Source organism: Protopterus annectens, chromosome 9.part0 (assembly GCF_019279795.1).
Source record: "Protopterus annectens isolate FY-2018-M chromosome 9.part0, PAN1.0, whole genome shotgun sequence".
Taxonomy (NCBI): Eukaryota; Metazoa; Chordata; order Ceratodontiformes; family Protopteridae; genus Protopterus; species Protopterus annectens.
The window spans coordinates 440,082,738-440,102,138 of NC_056743.1; the positions used below are offsets into that span (position 1 = coordinate 440,082,738).

A 19,401-nucleotide genomic window follows, 5' to 3' on the forward strand; every position below is an offset into this window, starting at 1 on the left:
TGAAACATTGCCTAACACTAATGTGTCGCAATAAAAATAGGATTCACAGGTTCAGTACTAGGTATCTGTGTTTAACCTGCTTGGAAGGTTTTTTAAAAGTGCAATAAAAAGTAAACAAAACTTGTAAATGTCACTGACTGACAACTATATCAGCACATTCAAATTCAGAATGCATTACATGACGCTCATTATTGAGATCAGTTATACCGATGCTGTTTTTTACAAGTCCAGTGTCCCTTTAACTGCAATCACAAGAATTCCAAAAAACATCTCAAATGTCATCGCTCAATATCCGAATAGAAAGATCTTCTAAATTCTAGAATGACAGCTCTAAAGAACATGTTTTACTCTTGGTACAGCAAGAGAATTCTGTCACTGCTGTTTAAAAAAAATGCAATGGAAACCCAACTGATAGAAACTAAAATGTACCTTTAACCCGAGTTTCATACTCTGCTATTATTTCTTTATCCTTTTTAAACCTGATCGGTGTTGACATATTTCAAAATTCATGCTCCTTTCAGTCTGTCATAAATCAGATGTCAAAGTAATTTAAACTGCTTTTATCTAAACCTGATAAACGCAAAACAAAGTAGTTGTTGTTACTAGTGGAGTGAAACAGTGACAGAGCATGCCACAACAATTAAATGGATGGATGGTGCAGATATCTGCCTCTTCCTGGTCTCTGACTTCTATATTCGAATTTCAGCCATGCTGCCTATTTATATTCCTTTTCTTCCAAACTTTACACTACAAGCACGCTGTCGCTATCTAAAAATAAAAGTTACTTCCAAAGCCATGTAGCCAAAGGCACCAATTGCTCTTCAGCACGATATTCCTAAGCAAGTCTGTCTGAGATGCACGTTGCTGCTGCCCAAACAGTTGCACCCCTCGAGCCCTCAGTCGAATTCTGAATGGCTGGCAGGCCGCTCGTGATGCTGACATCATCGCACACGTGATGACATCAGCGGATGATTGCCAACGTAGAAATTTTTTTTAAAAAGACCGGGAATTAATCCGGAATAAAGGAGACCAATCAGAAAGTCGTGGCACCTCATTATTTGGACCTCAATCGGTAAATGCTGAGGAATTCGGCATGGTTGAGAGGTATGCTTGCCTATAACATTCTGCAATCATTTATTTGAATGTATACAATGCAGCACAATCACCATGGAGTTGTATAATTATTTCCTGGTAGATGATCCCACTACTCCTATAATAGAGGGACTGCCCAAGATACACAAGCATCCACATAATCCACCGATGAGACCTATTGTGGCTGGGCAAGGATTGTGTACTGAACCCCTATCAATTTATGTAGAACACATTTTGAAAAATGTACTAGCCAGGGATAAATGTATTCTTAAGAGATGCAAAACATTTTTTAAAGGATCTACATGGTCATACCAGTAATTTTCCGCCCACTATGGATTGTTTAATGGTCACCTTGGATGTACAGTCCCTGTTTACTGTAATTCCCAGTGGAGTAGGACTAGAGTTTTTGTGTCAATATCTCAAGGAAGATAAGAGTGTATGATACCAGAATTATTGATCTTCTATGTTTCCTGTTTGACATTATACTGGAGAATAACATCTTTGTTTGAACAGTGCATATATAAACAGTTGAATGGCGTGGCTATGGGCACTTCATGTGCCAATAGCTACACCAACCTTGTTATGGCAAAATGGGAAAAACAGCATATTGAAGGAACATGGTCAGAGAAAATGGTATTTTATCGGAGATTTGTAGATGACTTCTTCCTGTTGTGGGAAGGAGGTGCTACAAATCTATAGCAGTTCGAGTGACATCAATAGAAGTACACACTTTTTGAAATTCACAGCCCACAGTTTGAATAAGAATGCTGAATTTTTAGATGCTAGTATAACTAGGAAAAATACGGGATTTTTGTACTGAAATCTTCTGTAAGGAATGCTATAGGAACACCTGTGTCCATAGGCAAAGCATGCACTCCCAACATGTGTTCACTAATGTAGTAAAAGGACAAGCATTAAGGACTTCAAGACTAATCGCAGAGGATGACAGGCTTGAGAAAGAATTACATCAGCTAGAAGACAGATTTATAAAGAGGGGGTATGGGAGGAGAAAGGTTCTTTCCATTACCTCGTGTATGGGTTCTCAAAGGCGAAAGGAGGGGAAACCATACTTTTCCAATCAAGGTCAAGTTTATGAGGAAAAGAGCAGGAAAGATAACCTGCTAAGAATTCCCATTACGTATGCTAGTAATATTAGATCACTGCAGAATATCTACCATAGGAACTGGAATGTACTATGCTCTGATGACAGAGTTAAAACTCTGGTAGGGACCACCCCTCAATATGCCTATAAGAACAAGAAATCCCTTAAGAGACTCTTATGTGGCCCCAGGTATAAGCAAGCAATAGATGTTCAAAATACCACTCCTGTATATGGGACGAAACCCTGCAACTCCTGTAACTGTTGTCAATATATTGACGAGAGGACATTTTAGACATCCAGACACTGGAAAGACTACCTATTTCAGACTTGCAGCTGATTGTAATACCACTAACGTTGTGTATCTAGCTTTCTGTACTACATGATGTTCTTCATCTCACATTGCTGCAGTCCTTACATATGGGTAGTCCGCTGTCCTCGGTCGGCCCGAATACCAAAGTATTAAGCTGACGTCGGTCATGGGCGCTCAGATCTGACATCAGAGCGTCAGGGTATAAAAGCGCATGACCGACGTCATATCCTCAGTCTTTTTTGCCGCATGGGCCGATGCAGAAGCAGCGTTGCAAGTGCCGTTCGGCGTTCTGAAATTTTCGCATTCTGAGTTTGACCGAAACCAAGTTGGGCTAAGTACCCCGTTGGGGAATATTTTTGTTTTTTCTTGCCTCAGTTAATTCCGGATGTCAGAAAAAGTGAATAATTGTATTTCTTGTGGGAAACAGACACCGCATAGGGATTATCACTCTCTTTGCATTCCTTGTTTGGGACCGGACCACGACGTAGTCGGGTGTCGATTTTGTGCTAGGTTTAATAAGCGCACTATAAAAAGGTTAGATTGTGCTAGGTTAGTCTTTGGTAAGCGGTGTAATTATAATATGCCGTCGGATCCTCCGACGCCCGCTTAAACGAAGAAGCGCAAAGACAAATCCTTGAGACCTAGACAGGTTGATTCGTCCGTTTCGGACGCCGGTCCTGCAGAAACTACAGTGGAGCAGGTGGATCCGGCTGAAGTTTCTGTTGAGTCTCAGGGGGAAACTTTGATTTTGCAGGATGTGGCCTCACAGGAGTCAGGTCAAGCTGAAGGGGCCTCTCAGGTTACTGTTCTCCCTTCTATGCCTAAGGTGGTTAGGCCTTCTGCTACTATTTCTAAGGCTCCCTCTAAGGGCAGGTCTGTTTTGCCTTCCTCTGGTGTCCCTCCAGGTACTTCAGGGTCTGTGCCTAAAAAGCACATGCTTAAAATGGCAGAAGATTTGATTACTTTAATTAGAGGTTCTATGCCCCCTCCTGATAAGAGGCCCAGGGTGGAGCCAGAGTTGGAAAGTTTGGACCAGGCCTCAGATGACTCAGACTCTTCTGCTGAAGATATTCAAGATTTTCCCCCTTATTCGGATTCTGATGCAGAGGATTCCACTCCTTCTGCTTCTCCTCCAGAGGATTTTTCATTTTCAGAAACTCTGCATTCCATGAGGGAGCATTTTAAGTGGGAAGGACAGGATTTCCCTGATTCACGGAAGAGGCTTAGGGAATTCTTGTTTTTACCACAGCATAGACCCTTGGCTATACCTCCTGTTTTGGATGTTCAAGATGTTTTCGGAGGCTTCCCTTAATCCAGATTCTTTGCCTCCTGCGCCAGTTAAACCGGACAGGTATTACAGGGTGCCTGAGGCTCATAAATATCTGTATAAGAGTCCTAGGGCGGACCCAGAAACTATTAGTCAGGGGCCTAAGGGTGTTAGAGCTTCTGTTGTAAAGAATCCGGTTCCTCTAGATAAGGAAGCTAGAGCTTTGGATAGATGGGGTAAGAAGGTGTATACTTCTTCTACTTTAGCAATGAGGGCTTTAAATTGCCAGTTTCATATGTTGAAATATCAGAATTTCCTCCTTTCTCAGCTAAAATCTAAAGTGGATGCTTTGGCAGAGGGCATAGAGTGTAAAGAATTGCAAAATTTAGTACATGTCTCTGAACAGGTGGGTAAGCATTCTTTGCAGTGTGGTTTTGATGCTGTACAGGCCTCTTCTAGGGTGGCTGCCACTGGTTCAGTTCTTCTCGTAGGCACGCCTGGCTTAAGGATCAGAATTTGTCCGAGCATGTTAAAACTAGAATTCTGGATGCCCTTTACAGTCTGAAGTTTTGTTTGGTCCCCTGTAGAGTCGGTTTTGAAGAAAATGGAAGACAAGGCTAAGTCCATGCAGACTGTTAAAGATTTTTGCAGGTGCAACCTCCAAAGTTTAGTAGAAATTGGCCTACTAAGGGGTGGACCTACCCTTCTTCTGATTCTCAGTCTAGGGGTAGATCTAGACGTGGCAGGGGCAGAGCTCACAGTACATTCAGGCCTAGAACTTGGAGTTCACCTGCACAATCTGCAGGTGAGGGCAGGGGCCAGTCCTTTCGTAAACAGGCCCAATGACCTGCATTTTCAGCTGCCAGATTCTTCTTCCCTGGCAGCTCCTTTGGGAGGAAAGTTAGCACTCTTCAAGCAAAACTGGCTTCTAGTCACCCAGGACAAATGGGTATTGGACATTATAAACCGAGGCTACAAGTTCTATTTCCATACATTGCCTCCTTTCAAAGGCATGCCAGACATTCCTCCTCGGCAAAGGATAGAGGCTCACAAGCAGATTTCTTTACTTCTTCAAATAGGAGCTATACAGCCAGTTCCCCTGTCAGAAGTGGGACTAGGATTTTATTCTCGCCTGTTTCTAGTACCAAAGAAAGGGAACACGTGGAGACCCATTTTGGATTTATCTATCCTCAACACTTATCTGGACATTCCAAAGTTCAAAATGCTGACGTTACAACAGCTTTTACCTCTGTTGGGAAAAGATCACTGGATGGTAACTCTGGATCTCAGAGGCTTATCTTCATGTTCCTATCAGGCCCAGTTGCAGGAGGTACCTGCGTTGGGCTGGAAATTTACATTATCAGTTCTCTGCATTGCCCTTTGGCTTATCTACTGCCCAGAGTGTTCACAAAGGTTCTGGCTCCAGTGATAGCCTTTTTCAGGTTAAGAGGAATACAGATTTATCCTTATTTGGACGATTGCCTGATTATTGCACAACACAAAGACGAACTTCTGCATCATCTACAGTATGTGATGGTAGTGTTAAGATGCCTAGGTTATTCTGTGAACGAAACAAAGTCCAGTCTAGTACCCTCTCAGGACATGTGCTTTCTGGGTGTGAGACTGAATACAGCTTCCCAGATGGCCTTTTTGACCCCGGACAAACAAAGAAGCCTTTCTCTTTATTTCCATCAAATGTCTCAGCAGTCCAGGCTGACTGCAAGGACAGTCCTTCAAGCCTTGGGGTTCATGGCATCTTGTATTCTGGTGCTTCCCAATGCCAAACTGCATATGAGGAAGCTTCAATGGTATCTCAAAAATGTATGGACACAACACTGCCAAGATCTAGACACTGTCATTCAGATAATACCTTGCATTCAGAAAGAATTTTTGTGGTGGGCTCAGGAATGTCACCTAAACAAGGGACTCTCTGTGACCCGACCAGAGGCGAGTCAGATTCTAACGACAGATGCCTCTGACAAGGCTTGGGGAGCACACCTCAATGGAAAATGGGTGCAAGACACATGGCCTGTCAGACTTCAACATTTGCATATCAACTTGAAGGAGATGCTAGCAGTCCAATTTGCATTGATGGCTTTCAAGGATTTACTTCACCCAGGGCAGGTGTTGATTCAAACAGACAACACTACTGTCATGTGGTACATCAACAAGCAAGGGGGAACCCATTCGTACCCTCTTTGCAGGCAAGCGATGATTTTGTGGGAGACTGCTCTCAGTTTACACCTCAATCTTCAGGCAAGGTTTCTACCAGGAGCACAGAACTCCTTAGCGGATGTGTTGAGCAGACAAATTGTGGATCCTCATGAGTGGAAACTGGATCCTCATGTGTTTCAAAAGCTGACAGTGTTATGGGGGACTCCAGACATAGATCTGTTCGCTTCTCCACTAAATTACCAGTTGCCAAAGTTTTGCACAAAAATGTTTCATCCCACAGCTTGGAAGGTGGATGCTCTATCATTCAGTTGGAGCAGTCTTCATGTCTATGCCTTTCCACCTCTGCCTCTCATTCCCAAGGTACTCCTGAAGGCCAGAAAGGACAAGCCATCCATGATTCTGATAGCCGGATTGGCCTCGACAGCACTGGTACCCACTACTGAGGAGTTTGGTACGAGAGCCTCCATGGCCTCTGCCTTTGATTCCGCATCTTTTGTCTCAGGAGGGCAATCACTTCCTCAATGTCAAGATTCAGTCTCTGCATCTCACAGCCTGGCATATTCTGTTCTAGACCCTGGAGGGTCTCAGCTTCCACAACAAGTTTTGAATGTTATTTTGGAGGCCAGAAGGCCTACTACAAGGAAAGTTTACGCTGATAAATGGAGGAGATTTTTTCTTTGGAGCAAAGCGAAGGACTTTGATGTTTCCAAGCCTGATTTAAGTGTTTCTCTTCAATATCTTACTGAGTTATTGGACAAGGGTTTGTCTTTCTCCTCGATAAAGGTTCATGCTGCAGCCATTTCTGCTCACTATGACTGTGACCCTCCTTTATTTTCCCATCCTTTGTTTAAGCAATTTCTTAGAGGGCAAAGAACATAAGACCCCCACGAGAGCTCCTACTCCTGCTTGGGATCTCAATTTTGTGTTGGAAAAGCTTACTCTACAACCTTTTGAGCCTGCAGCCACGGCCGAGTTAAAGTATTTATCATGGAAGACTGCTTTTTTTGTTGGCCATTACCTCTGCAAGAAGGGTTTCTGAATTACAGGCCCTTATGGCAGTGGAACCTTTCCTGATTTTTCATAAGGATAGGGTATCTTTGCACTAATCCTTCCTTTATGCCTAAAGTGGTTTCTAGTGTGGCCTTGAACCAAACTATTCATTTGCCTACTTTTTATGCAAACCCTCAAAATAAAGGGGAGAAGATTTTGCATACTTTGGATATTCACAGGCAGTTACGTTATTATTTGAGCAGAACCAAGGGTTCAGGCAGTCTCAGCAGTTTTGTTTCTTTTGCTTTGGGTTCTCAGGGAAAACCTGTTTCAAAACAAACTATTTCTAAATGGATTGGGTTTTGTATTTCTTTCTGTTATTCCCATCATGGTAAGGAGATTCCGGCTGGAATCAGACGTCATTCCACTAGAGCTACTGCCACTTCCACTGCCTTTCTAAGGGGGTAGCTACAAAAGATATTTTGGAAGCAGCCACTTGGAGTTCAGTGCATACTTTTTCCAAGCATTACCACCTTCCTCTTTATTCTAAGTCTAGGGCTGGATTTGCCACTGCAATATTACAGGGCATTTTAGCAGCTCCTAATGCTTTATGATTTTGCCATCCTCCCTTTACCTCTGCTTTGGGATTCTACCCATATGTAAGGACTGCAGCAATGTGAGATGAAGAACATAGTACAGTTTTGTACCTACCATAAATGTAGATGTTCGAAGATCCACATTGCTGCAGTCCAATTTACCCTCCCTCCTTCCCCTCTGTAGTTTGGCATGGTTATATGGTTTGGGTGATGGTGGTTGTTGGGCATGTTTTTGGGAGGTATCCTGTTTTTGGGCTGTGGCCTTTTTTTAGGGCCTTCTGACATCTGGGGCAAGAAAAGACTGAGGATATGACGTCGGTCATGCGCTTTTATACCCTGACGCTCTGATGTCAGATCTGAGCGCCCATGACCGACGTCAGCCTAATACTTTGGTATTCGGGCCGACCGAGGACAGCGGACTACCCATATGTAAGGACTGCAGCAATGTGGATCTTCGAACATCTACATTTATGGTAGGTACAAAACTGTACTTTGTTCATTCTATGTGGGCGTGACCACAAGAAGGTTTCGTGATATGAATAGGGAACACACACATGACATAAACAGAAGGGCAGGAACTAATGCCCTGGCTAGGCATGTTCTAGTGTCAGGGACAGCACAACTTTCAATTCATGGTAAATGAGAAAGTTCAGCTAGGATGCAGAGGTGGTGCAATTAGGAATTTGGTAGAGACTAAAGAGCTTGAATGGATTGTTAGGATGCATGCCAACATGGATGGGCAAAGGCCTGAATGATAAAGTTTGTATTAAACCAATTTTGGTTAATAAGCCACTACGCAGATAAGATGTTCTTCGTGTTTCACTGTTGCAGTCATTACATTTGGATAATCTGCTGGCAGGTTGCCCTCAGTTGGCCTGTTTAACAAAGTCTTGGGTCTTGCGTCGGTTGCTGTCCCTTCTTCCTTGACGTCAGGGGGTATAAAACATGCAGCCGACGCTATTACATTAGTCTTTCTTGCCGTGCGGTGCCCAAAGCAGAAGCAGTTTGCAAGTGCTGGTCGGCCGACGCCTGAAATTTTCATTTTCAAGTTTCAGATCCGGTCTTCAACTAAAAAGCTAAGTACCCCGAGGGGGAAACTTTTTCTTGCTCTTACTGAGGTCAGTTAAAATTAATAATTGCATTACTTGTGGGAAGCAAGTACCTCATAAGGATTTCCATTTGTACTGTATTCCTTGCCTAGGCCCTGACTACGACGTACTTTGCTGTCGGTTCTGTGCCTTATTTAATCAAAGGACTATTAAACGTCTGTACATTTTTGCTTCTAAATATTTTGGCTCACGCTTTAGTTATCCAGAAATGTCGTCTGTTAGAAATCCAACTACCGGAATACCTAAAAAATGCAAAGAAAAGAGACAGGCCGTTGAGGTCCAAAACTGCAGACTATGCTTCTCCTAAGCCAATCGCCAGTTCGCCGGTACTCAGGCGCTTTCGCAGCCCCCGATATCCACTAATTTTGATTCACAGGCCTCTACTGAGACCCATTCAGAGTCCGGTATGCTGCGAGATGCTTCAGTAATGGAACCCGGGGATGCCTCTACCTTGGATGGGTCTGGAGCCGCTGTGCAGGCACCGGATTCTGAGGATGTTTTCAGGCCTACAGATTTGTATATTAGACCGACGTCATCTTCAAAACTACAGCCAAAATCTGGAACTATGTCTGAAAAATTGATGCCTATGCCACATGTACAGGCCCCTATGCCTGTAAAACAAATGATCAAAATGGTCTCAGGGTCTCAAGGGCATTAAGGCTTCTACTGCTAAAAATCCTACCCCTTCTGATAGAGATTCCAGAGCGCTGGATAGATGGGGTAAGAAGGTTTACACTTCTGCAGCCTTGGCAATCAGGGCTTTAAACTGTCAATTTCATATGCTAAAATATCAACAGCATATCATGGGACTGCATAAACAGAAAATGATGTTAATTTCTGACTGTGGAAAATAGATTTACAGGATCCTATTGCATTCAGCTGAGCAAGTTGGAAAACCTACTTTGCAATGTGATTTTGATTCTTTGGAGTCCTCTTGCAGGGCTGCTGTGACTGGGTTTGTGCTAAGAAGGCATGCTTGGCTCAAAGAGCAAGATCTGCCTGATCATGTTAAAGCAAAATTGTTGGATGCTACTTTACAACAGGACCGTCTCTTTGGTAATAAGGCTGAAGAGGTTCTAAAAAAGATGGAAGATAAAGCTAAATCTATGCAAACTGTGAAAGATTTCTTACAAGTGCAACCTCCAAGATTTAGTAGACACTGGCCTACTAAGAACTGGTCCTTTCTAGTTCCTTCGAGAGCCACTCAAGTCAAACCCAGACATTCCAAAGGCACCAGGTTTCAGTCCCAAGGGACTTTCAGAACAAAACAATGGGGTGCCTCCTCTTCCAAATCTGGAAACAACAAGACACCTCCCTATGGTAAGCAGTCTCAATGACTTCCCTTTACACTTAACAAGCACTTACCTTTTAGCCTCCCCTTTGGGGTGAAAACTGGCTCTTCATGCAAGAAACTGGCAACTTATAACCCAGGACAAATAGGTTTTAAATATAGTATTCCAGGGATACAGATTTCATTTCCATACCCTGCCAATTCCAAATGGATGGCCAGATCTGCCCCAAATCAGTGGGCAGAGGCTCAGAAACAAGTACTTTCCCTCATGAGCAATGGGGGCTATTCAACTAGTACCAGAAGAGGAAAAGGGACAAGGTTTCTATTCAGAACTTTTCCTGGTACCCAGAAAAGATGAATCATGGCGTCCAATTCTGGGCTTATCTACTCTAAACACCTTTCTGGACATCCCACAATTCAAGATGCTGACTCTTCAACAATTACCTCCTATGCTAGGCAAAGATGCCTGGTTGGCAGCTCTAGATTTAAAAGAGGCTTGCCTGCATATCCCGATCGGGGAGTCTTGCAGAAGATACACTTCAAAGCAGGCTACTTGCATTACCAGTTCTCTGTACTGCCCTTTGGCTTATCTACTGCGCCCAGGGTCTTTACAAAGTGCCTGGCTCCAGTAATTGCATTTTGTAGACAAAGAAATATTCAAATATATCCATACCTGGACGATTGTCTAATTCAGGCAGAAAACAGAGACATTCTTTTAAAACATCTGGCGTTTGTAAAATGAGTTCTAACTTGTCTAGGGTACACTGTAAACTAAAAGAAATCACAACTGGTACCCTCGCAAAAAATTACATTCCTGGGTGCAAACTTGAATACAACTGCCCAGATGGCTTTCCTTACACCAGAAAAACAAATTCATTTGGTGACTTACTTCAACCAGGTGGTCACAAAAACCCTGCTGTCTGCAAGCCTCGGGGTTCCTGGCCTCCTGCATTCTTCTAATTCCATATGCAAGACTGCGTATGAGGAAACTTCAGTGGTACTTAAAAAGTTTATGGAGTCAACATTGTCACAGCCTGGAAACAGTGATTCCTATCATACCTTGCCTGCAACTAGAGTTCCTATGGTGGGCAGAGGTCTGCCACCCAAACAAGGGACAGTCATTCACACCACCCCCTGCCGCCCAAACCCTAACTACAGACACATCAGACTATGCTTGGGGGGGGGGGGTCATCAGATGGAGCCCAAATCAAATGCACCTTCATATCAATCAAAAAGAAATGCTAGCTGTACAGAATGCACTGACAGCCTTCGAGGACTATCTTCATCCAGGACAATTACTGATAGACAGACAACACCACGGTTGTGTGGTACATAAACAAGCAGGGGGGTACACACTCCTACCCCCTTTGCACACTAGCAATGGCGTTGTGGAACACGGCTTTGACCTATTAAGTACAAATACAAGCTGAATTCCTGCCAGGAAAGCTGAACACTCTAGCAGACGAACTAAGCAGAAATCTCATAGACACTCATGAATGGAAGCTGGAACCATGGATTTTCAACATGTTGACAAAATGGGGGAGCGCAGACATAGATCTTTTTGCCTCACCCCAGAACTATCAGTTGGACAAATTTTGCACAAGAACTCATCACAAAAAAGCTTGGAAAGTGGATGCTCTATCCTTCAGCTGGAAAAACCTATCAGTCTATGCCTTTCCCCCTCTGCCTCTGCTCTCCAAAGTTCTACTAAAAGTCAAACAGGACAAACCAAAAATGGTTTTGATTGCTCCAGACTGGCCTCGCTAACACTGGTACCCACTTCTGCGCAGTGTGTCACACCTTCCACCGTGGCACCTGCCTCAGACACCTTTCTTGCTGTCTCAGCAGAGCAACCAAACTTTGAATCTTGCAGCGTGGCTAATCACCTAAATTCACCCTTAGCATTCCTCAGCAAACCTGTGATGGATGTCATTTTGAAGGCGAGAAGGCCTAGTACTAGAAAATCTTATGCTGACAAATGGAAAAGATTCTGTGCCTGGAATCAATCTCAAGGGATAGCAGTGCCCAACATTCCTCAGATTTTGCAATACTTAACTGAGATGCTTCACAAAGGCCTGTCCTTTTCTTCCATAAAAATTTCAGCTCATTAAAGCAGTATCTCAGAGTGGCCAAAAACTTAAGACCACCCAGGAGAGCTCCAACCCCTGTCTGGGATCTCAATTTTGTATTGGAGAAACTCACTCTCCCTCCTTTCGAGCCAGCTGCTACTGCAGACTTAAAATTTCTATCCTGGAAAACAGCTTTGCTTTTAGCAGTCACTTCAGCTAGAAGGATTTCCGAATTACAGGCTCTTATGGCAGTGGAGCCTTTCATAATTTTTCATGCAGACAGGGTATCTCTCTGGACCAATCCATCCTTCATGCCTAAGGTGGTATCCAGCGTGGCTTTTAATTGGACCATTCATTTGCCAACTTTATTTCCCAGTCCACAGAATAAGGGGGAGCGGATTCTGCATTCATTGGATGTTCACAGACAACTTAGATTTTTACTTAAACAGGACTAAATCTCAAAGAAAATCTGAACTGCTGGTAGCATTTGCTGCAGGGGCAGAGGAAAAGGCTATTTCAAAGCAAACCATTTCCAAATGGATAAGCCATTGTATTCATTTCTGCTGTAAGCACCATAGAAAAACTATCCCCCAGGGGATGAGATCCCATTCCACCAGGGCTGCATCTACTTCAACAGCCTTTCTGAGATGTTCCTACCAGGGGCAGTCTAGAAGCTGCTACCTGATGCATTTTCTTTTCAGTAATGCTACTGCTGTTTGTAATGATCACCTTAAGCCACTTCCAGGTAGGGTTAGAGCATATTCCACAAAGGCTTTGACTTTGGTGCCTTTCTGAAAGGTGTGAAATTGAAGTATTCTTCTAGCAGCAGCTTGGTTCTCTGTGCAGACTTTTACACAGTAATACAAATTGGATTCCTTTTCAGTGTCCAGAACATGTTTTGCTAGGGCTATTCTTTGTAGACTCTGGTTTAGCACCCCCCTGTTTTCTTTTTTAGTTCTAAGCTGTGGTAATCTACCCAAGAGGGTTAAACTACTGCAACAGTGGTCTAAATGTTGAGCATAGTACATTTGTATAAGTTCATTTACTGTAACAGATTTTCAAATAGATTGCCATTGTAATAGCTGTCCCTTTTGCCCCTTTTGTATTGCCAGGGTGTGGATGTATATACCCCTGTGTGTACAGTTTACTGTTGGGTTTGTTTCCTTATGCTATCCTTTCCCAGGGCCCTCCTCCCTTTTTTTTCAAGGCAAAAAAATCTCTGGGGAAATTGACACACTATCTTTAGACTGCTTGGAGGTTGTTTTAGAGCTTTGTATGTTGGCTGGTGGCCAAGGGTATGACCCAAATAGCTTAGGTTACTGCAATATTGATCTATTAGAGCATCTACTGTTATGGTAATTTTACTTACACAGGTGTACTTTCACATTTATTCATGTGGAACCAGCAGAGTCTGATTTTTAATAGCTGTCTGTGGGTTTGAGTACATGTTTTTTAGTGGTTGATATACTGATTACACATGATAACTTCTGAATGATGCCAAGAAGTTTAGGTATGTTCACTGAAGTAATGGTTAATTGCAGCATAAGGATGGATGGGTTTCTATACTGGTTGTACAAAAGTATGGACAAATTGGACGGTTGTGAATGTCATGTATAGTATGGTGGTCATTATTTGGATGCAGTAAAGCTGACCCCCCCCCCCCCAATAAATAAAATAAAAGTGCTTTAACAATTTGGAAAACTGTTGCAAGTAATAAAACAAAATCACTTTCTTTCTATAGCTGGCCAAAGGATTGAAGCTCACCTTTGACACTACCTTTGTACCGAACACTGGGTAAGTACTTGAATTTAGCTGCTAAGAAGATGCATGGCACTCGAAACTGACATTGTGATCAACTAAATACTTGTTAACTGAATAATAAATCACAAAAGTGATTTCAGTCATTAGCATAATTTCTAGAACAAGGATAAATTATCCTGCTTTTATATATTCTGGACTGTTCATTTTTTAAATTCTTTATTTTTTGTTCCATCAAGTTTGTGGCCTGGTGTGGTAAGGAAGCGTATTCAAGCTGGTAGGAATATACTATAGGCTTTATGATCAAGATCTTGCACCAAGGGAGCCGTTTGTGGTAACTAATATGAGCTCTTGATTTGGGCTTAGTATTAATATTGAAGCTAGATCAGGACACTGGTGTTAGTTTGAACATATCTGGTTATATATTTTCCATTTGAAGGTCATGTGTAATATTGTTGGGTAGATGTTGAAGATGTAGACTACAAGCATTGCTGCCTTTTTGTGTGCACTGTTACAGGTTATGTTTTGATTAGGGCTACAATTGGTTTGGTGCACTGAGAGATTTTTAGCAAGCATTAGGGTGCAGCTACAGCAATCCCTGGTATCTTGTGTCATGAATTTTTATTCTGTACAAAGCTCTCATCTTGCAGTCCATGTTACTAAGTATGTTCTTTGAAGGAATAGTTCCTGGTCAGTGATGATTCCAAAGTGTTTCTAACTGTTAACCTGTTATGTTGGGCAAATTATTTCCTTCAAAATATGATGTGGGTGTGTTATGAATGATCATAGCTCTGCTTTCTTTTTTGCCCAAGTATATTTTAAATCTTCTAATTAAAGTTAAACTTTCCGTGAAAGATCCAGTTTTTGTTGCCTTAACTCCTGTTTGTAGATGTGTATAGTCAGTCCATCAGGGCAGTCCTTACTAGAGCTTACGCCGCTGCGATCCAGTCGGCCCGCCAATACCAGAGTCGTACGCCAGTCGCGTCACCGCGCATTAGGAGGCGCGCCAGCACGCCAGTACTAATGGCCGTTTTGGCTGAAGCGCTCAGTCTTTTTTGTTACAAGGGTCGGCTGCAGTTGCAGATTGCCCGTTGTGCAGGTTGGCGCTTGGGAACATTTTGTCGGCCCGGACTGTTTTTTAGCGAAGTTCAGAAAAGTTAGGGCGCATATTTCTGACAAACGCAATACCTCTATATTACCCGACATTGTGTATACCTTGTTTAGGTCTGAGCACGCTGTTGGCCGGCTTACCGGCCAGTGCAGGTACGCTCGTGGTTGCCTGAGCAACCGGAGCTTCAGATTGAATCAGAGTTGGCTTAAAGCTCGCAGGATTATTTTACTTTTTCTTGCCTGTCATAGCTTAAACCGGATGAGGACAAAGGGCCACAAATCAGCCTATGAACAACACCTCGCAGAACCGCATACAGGTTGTATACCAAAACAGGCAGAGCCGACGCCAGTTGTTGGTAGTCCCTTGTGCGTCTCAATTTTTTGTCAATTAGCCAGAGGAGTGCCCAGGTGTTTTTTTAGTGGTTGCCAGCAGAAACTTTTTCTTCCCCAGGAGGGATGCTCCTCTCAGAGGGGCTTCCACAGCCAACTCTCTTCTCAGGGTTTAGGGTTTCTCTCTCGCCAAGTCCTTCTGTTTCTAGGGGTTGTTGCCTCTACAGAGCCTTAGGGCTTGCCAGGAGGTTCTAACTTCAGTCAGGCAGAAAACCCTAAGGAAGAGCCTTGTACCTAAGAAACTGATAAGGCCAGGCTGAGAGGGCTTCAGGTAACTATTCTAGAGGTTCCCAGTAGTTTGAGCCTCCTTTGAAGATTTGCACTTTTAGAGGATTTATTTTTTCAGTTTCAGTAGGGGCTTCTGTCTCTTCATGAAGACGGCCTAAGTATCCCATGCTTAAAATGATTGAAGTGAGGATTTTTATACTCCGATTCCTCCTGAGGGAGGATTTGATTTTTAGGAGAGGCCAGTTAATCTTTGAGCACTTTAAAATGGGAAGCCAGGTGTTTTTACCCCAGCATAGCCCCTGGATTTGAATTTTCGAGATTACCCCTGCACCCTCATTTAGACCTGATACCTGTTTCATTTGTGAGACTCTGCATTCCATAGCCCTAAGAGTAGGTAAAGGCTTTAAGAACTGCTTTCTTAGAAGAGATAGGGGGAATTACAGGCTACCTCTCATAAGTACCTCTTAGCTATACCTCCTGTGTTAAAAAACTGTTTTCCCAGGGCCCAAGAGGCAAGAGGGTTGGGGTGGATAAAAATCCTCCTGTTACTTTTCTAGAGGCAAGGGCTGAGGGTGTCTGGAATAATCTCCTGTATTTCAAAATGGTCCTAGGGATGAGAGACGAAATTTCAGGGCCCAGCGACTTGCTGTATCTAAATTATCTCCTGGACAATTTTGGTTGATGTAGTTTTTCTGCTGGATTTAGGGGCAAGAATCTTTTCATGTGGGTTTTTCTAGCTTCAGAAGCTTGAATTGTCAGTTTCATGCCGTAAATCTCGCTGGCTGTGCCTTTCACTGTTGAACAAAGCCGTGGACGTCGGCGAAGGTGATGATGTTATTTGACTTGTTGTGTTAGTTGGTGGATAAGAACAAGTTTTAAAGCATTCTTTTTGTAAACTGTGTTTGATGGCCAAGGCCTTCCTGCAGTTTGGCTGAATTTAGTTCCCAAGTTTGGCCTAGAAGTGCCTGGTTGAGGACTGCACCAGTATAGTGTTAAGACATTGTCTAGGGGCAGGTGACACAGTCTGTTGGGCATTTTGGCAGGGGGGACCCAGTTAGAAAGAGTAGGGGGGGGCTCAAGGTCTCTATGGCCTAGAACAGGGATTTTTTCAGCTGCACCTTCACCGGGTTAGTAGAAATTGGCCTTCAGGCAGACTCCAATGACTTCGCCTTTTCAGCTGCCAGTAGATTCTTCAGACGTGGTAGGGAAAGACATCATTCTACTTTACAAGTAGAATGGGGGATTCACCTCAGACTTCATGCCCCACGGATTTCATTCAATTTCCCTTCGCCAGACCCAATCACTACCTTGCCAGCCGCCCAAAGATAAAGGCTCCTGCCCAAGTTTCAAAACTGTCTAGCCAAAAGAGTCATCACTCAGTCCAAGACAGATATTGGCCTAGGATTTATTGCCACAAGAAGGGGAACAACCAAAGAAGGCTTTCCTAGTACCAATGCTTGGAACACTCGGAGACTGCTTTGTGAGGCTCATCCAAAGTTCAAATCTGGACATTCCCAGCAGCTTAAGATCCTTCTGGGCTTAAGATCACTGGATGGTAACTTAAGATCATGGGTAACTTTACCTTCATGTGCCTATCAGGCTCACTGCTTTTGGATTGTTCTCCAACACGAGATTCTCTTTTCCCAAGTCTGATCTGCCCTTGTTTTATCAGCTATTACCCTTTGTTCTATCTATCATACAGTGGTTCAGGTAGATCTTCAGTCAGGGCTCCTTCACTTGCTATCTCAGCTACTTTGGTTTCGGAAGCCTGATTCTGGCTCAGCTGGAGATTCTCTCTTCTATCTCAGCATCTGACTTATCTTAGGCACTGCTTATAGTATTCTGGCTGGAAAGTCCAGTAAAGTAAGTCTAGTCTCAGGCTCAAGACATGGCCCTTCTAAGACTATTTAGACGACTGCCTGATTCTTGGCTACCCTCCCTAAGACAAAGATACAGCATCTGACACTCTTACAGCAGATCTAATCACTTGCCAGGGTATTCAGAGACAGATCAGTCAAGCATTAGGGTTCATGGCATCTTTCTTGTGCTTTCTGGGTCAATGCCAACTGCATATGAGGAAGCTGGCCAATAACCCCAACAAACAAAACACAGCATCACTTTATGGACATCAACGTCATTCAAATAATACCTTGCCTTCAAAGAGATTTTTGGGGTCAGTTCATGGGCCTCAATTCTAATGCTAGGTCTCCCAACCGACCTCTAAGAAGTTTAAATCAGATTTACCTCGCAGATGCCTCTGACATTGCTACCTCGGACACTGTCATTCAAAGTGGAGGATACAAGACAAGTGGCCCATCTAGGCTCAGGAACTACACCTGCAACAAGGGACTCTCTGTGAGTTACAGGACAGTTGGGACATTTTAGCAGTCACAGATGCCTCGGACCTTGCAAGGGGACACTTCTCACATGGAAAGTGGATAAGAAAAGTGGCCTGCCAACTCACAGCATCTACATATCAACATGATGAGATGTTAGCAGTCCAGTTCTTATGGTGGGAGATCACTGCTTCAGGGGAGAGGGCAGGTCAGGATTCAAGGTTTCAACAGGAGCACAGAACTGTGGTAGCACAACAAACAAGGGACAACGTGCTGATCATCTCTATGCAGGCAAGCAACAATTTTATGGGATGGGAACATCAGCCTGCATGGCACTCTCCTAAGGTTTAACCACCAGCCACCATACTCTTGCCAGCAGTTGTGTTACACACACAATGCCACCCCACAAGTGGCTTGGTTTCTTCATCTTTTTCTGAAATTGACCTTGTCATGGGGTGCCTTTCTTCCTCTCCCTACCTCCACTTTCTCCACGACAGGACAGGTAGGGTGACACAGACTCTAGCACAGAGGATGATTTTGGTTGCTCTGAATTCCCCTGACAAACCTTCATGTGTATGCCTTTCCACCTCTGGTAAAGAATTGATTCCACTTCTGTTATCCCAGCAGGATCTAAGCCCCAGACTCTCCAGATCACACTCCTCCTCTCTCCATCTCTATGGCCCTGGCATATTCCATTGTGTTAACCTTTGATTCTCAACAAGTTTTCAACAAGTTTTAAATGTGATTATGGAAGAAGAGCTAGAAGACCATGTACAAGCCTGGATTAATCAAAGATTTAATTTGGAGATTCAATTTTTAAAGAAATTTGAAGAATTTGATTATGGATTTGAGAAGACCTAGTACACCTAAAGGGAAATGGAACTGTCTGTCTGTCTGTCTTCTATTCTCATTCATTTTGTTTAATGCAGCATCAACATCTTACTACCATTGTGACACCCGGTCTTGTTTCTTCCTTCAGAGGTTCAAGCAGCTGAGGCAGGGCAAAATATATCCCGCCCTACCTCTCCATTTTTTCTTGCTTCCTTTGTTCTTTGTGTTGGAAAACTCTACTCTAATATAGCTTTGAGCCGAGAGCTCCTGGAATTTGGCTTTTTGTTGGCTTTTACTTTTTTTGTTACATACTTCTGCAAGAAGGGTGTCTGCAATTGAAAGCCCAGTCATTCCTTTGATTTTGTTATTTTCACTTGGTCATTAGGGTGTCTTGTTGTGCCTTATCCTCCTTCTAGCTCAGTGTGGTTTTTTTCTACAGTACTACTTTGCCTTAATTTTTCCTGCACCCCCAAAAGAAAGGGGAAAAAAATGCTTTTAAATTAGATTTATTCATTTTTATTACTTATAGGACTTCATGCTATTAAAGGGAAAAGATTGGGTATACTTTTGCTTCAGCAGTTTCTTTTGTTTGTTCGTTTTAGGACAAGCCTGTGTCAAAACAAACTATTTCTAGATGGATTGGCTTTGCATTGCATTTTGTTATTCCCATCATGGCAAGGAGGTTCCAGCTGGGATTAGGCCTCATTCCCAGCAGCATCATGGCAGGGAGTGTTCCTTCTGGATTAG

The 19,401-nt window shown here is 43.3% G+C and overlaps 1 protein-coding gene across 3 annotated transcripts in view; it reads left to right on the forward strand.

Annotated features, from left to right (window-relative positions):
- The window catches only part of VDAC3 (voltage dependent anion channel 3), a 1,015,607-nt gene that overhangs the window by 456,329 nt on the left and 539,877 nt on the right, over positions 1-19,401 (forward strand). For all 3 annotated transcript variants that reach the window (XM_044082980.1, XM_044082982.1, XM_044082981.1), the window contains one exon: positions 13,743-13,795. In XM_044082980.1, the coding sequence (XP_043938915.1) occupies positions 13,743-13,795 (53 nt within the window). The remainder of the gene's footprint in view (positions 1-13,742; positions 13,796-19,401) is intronic.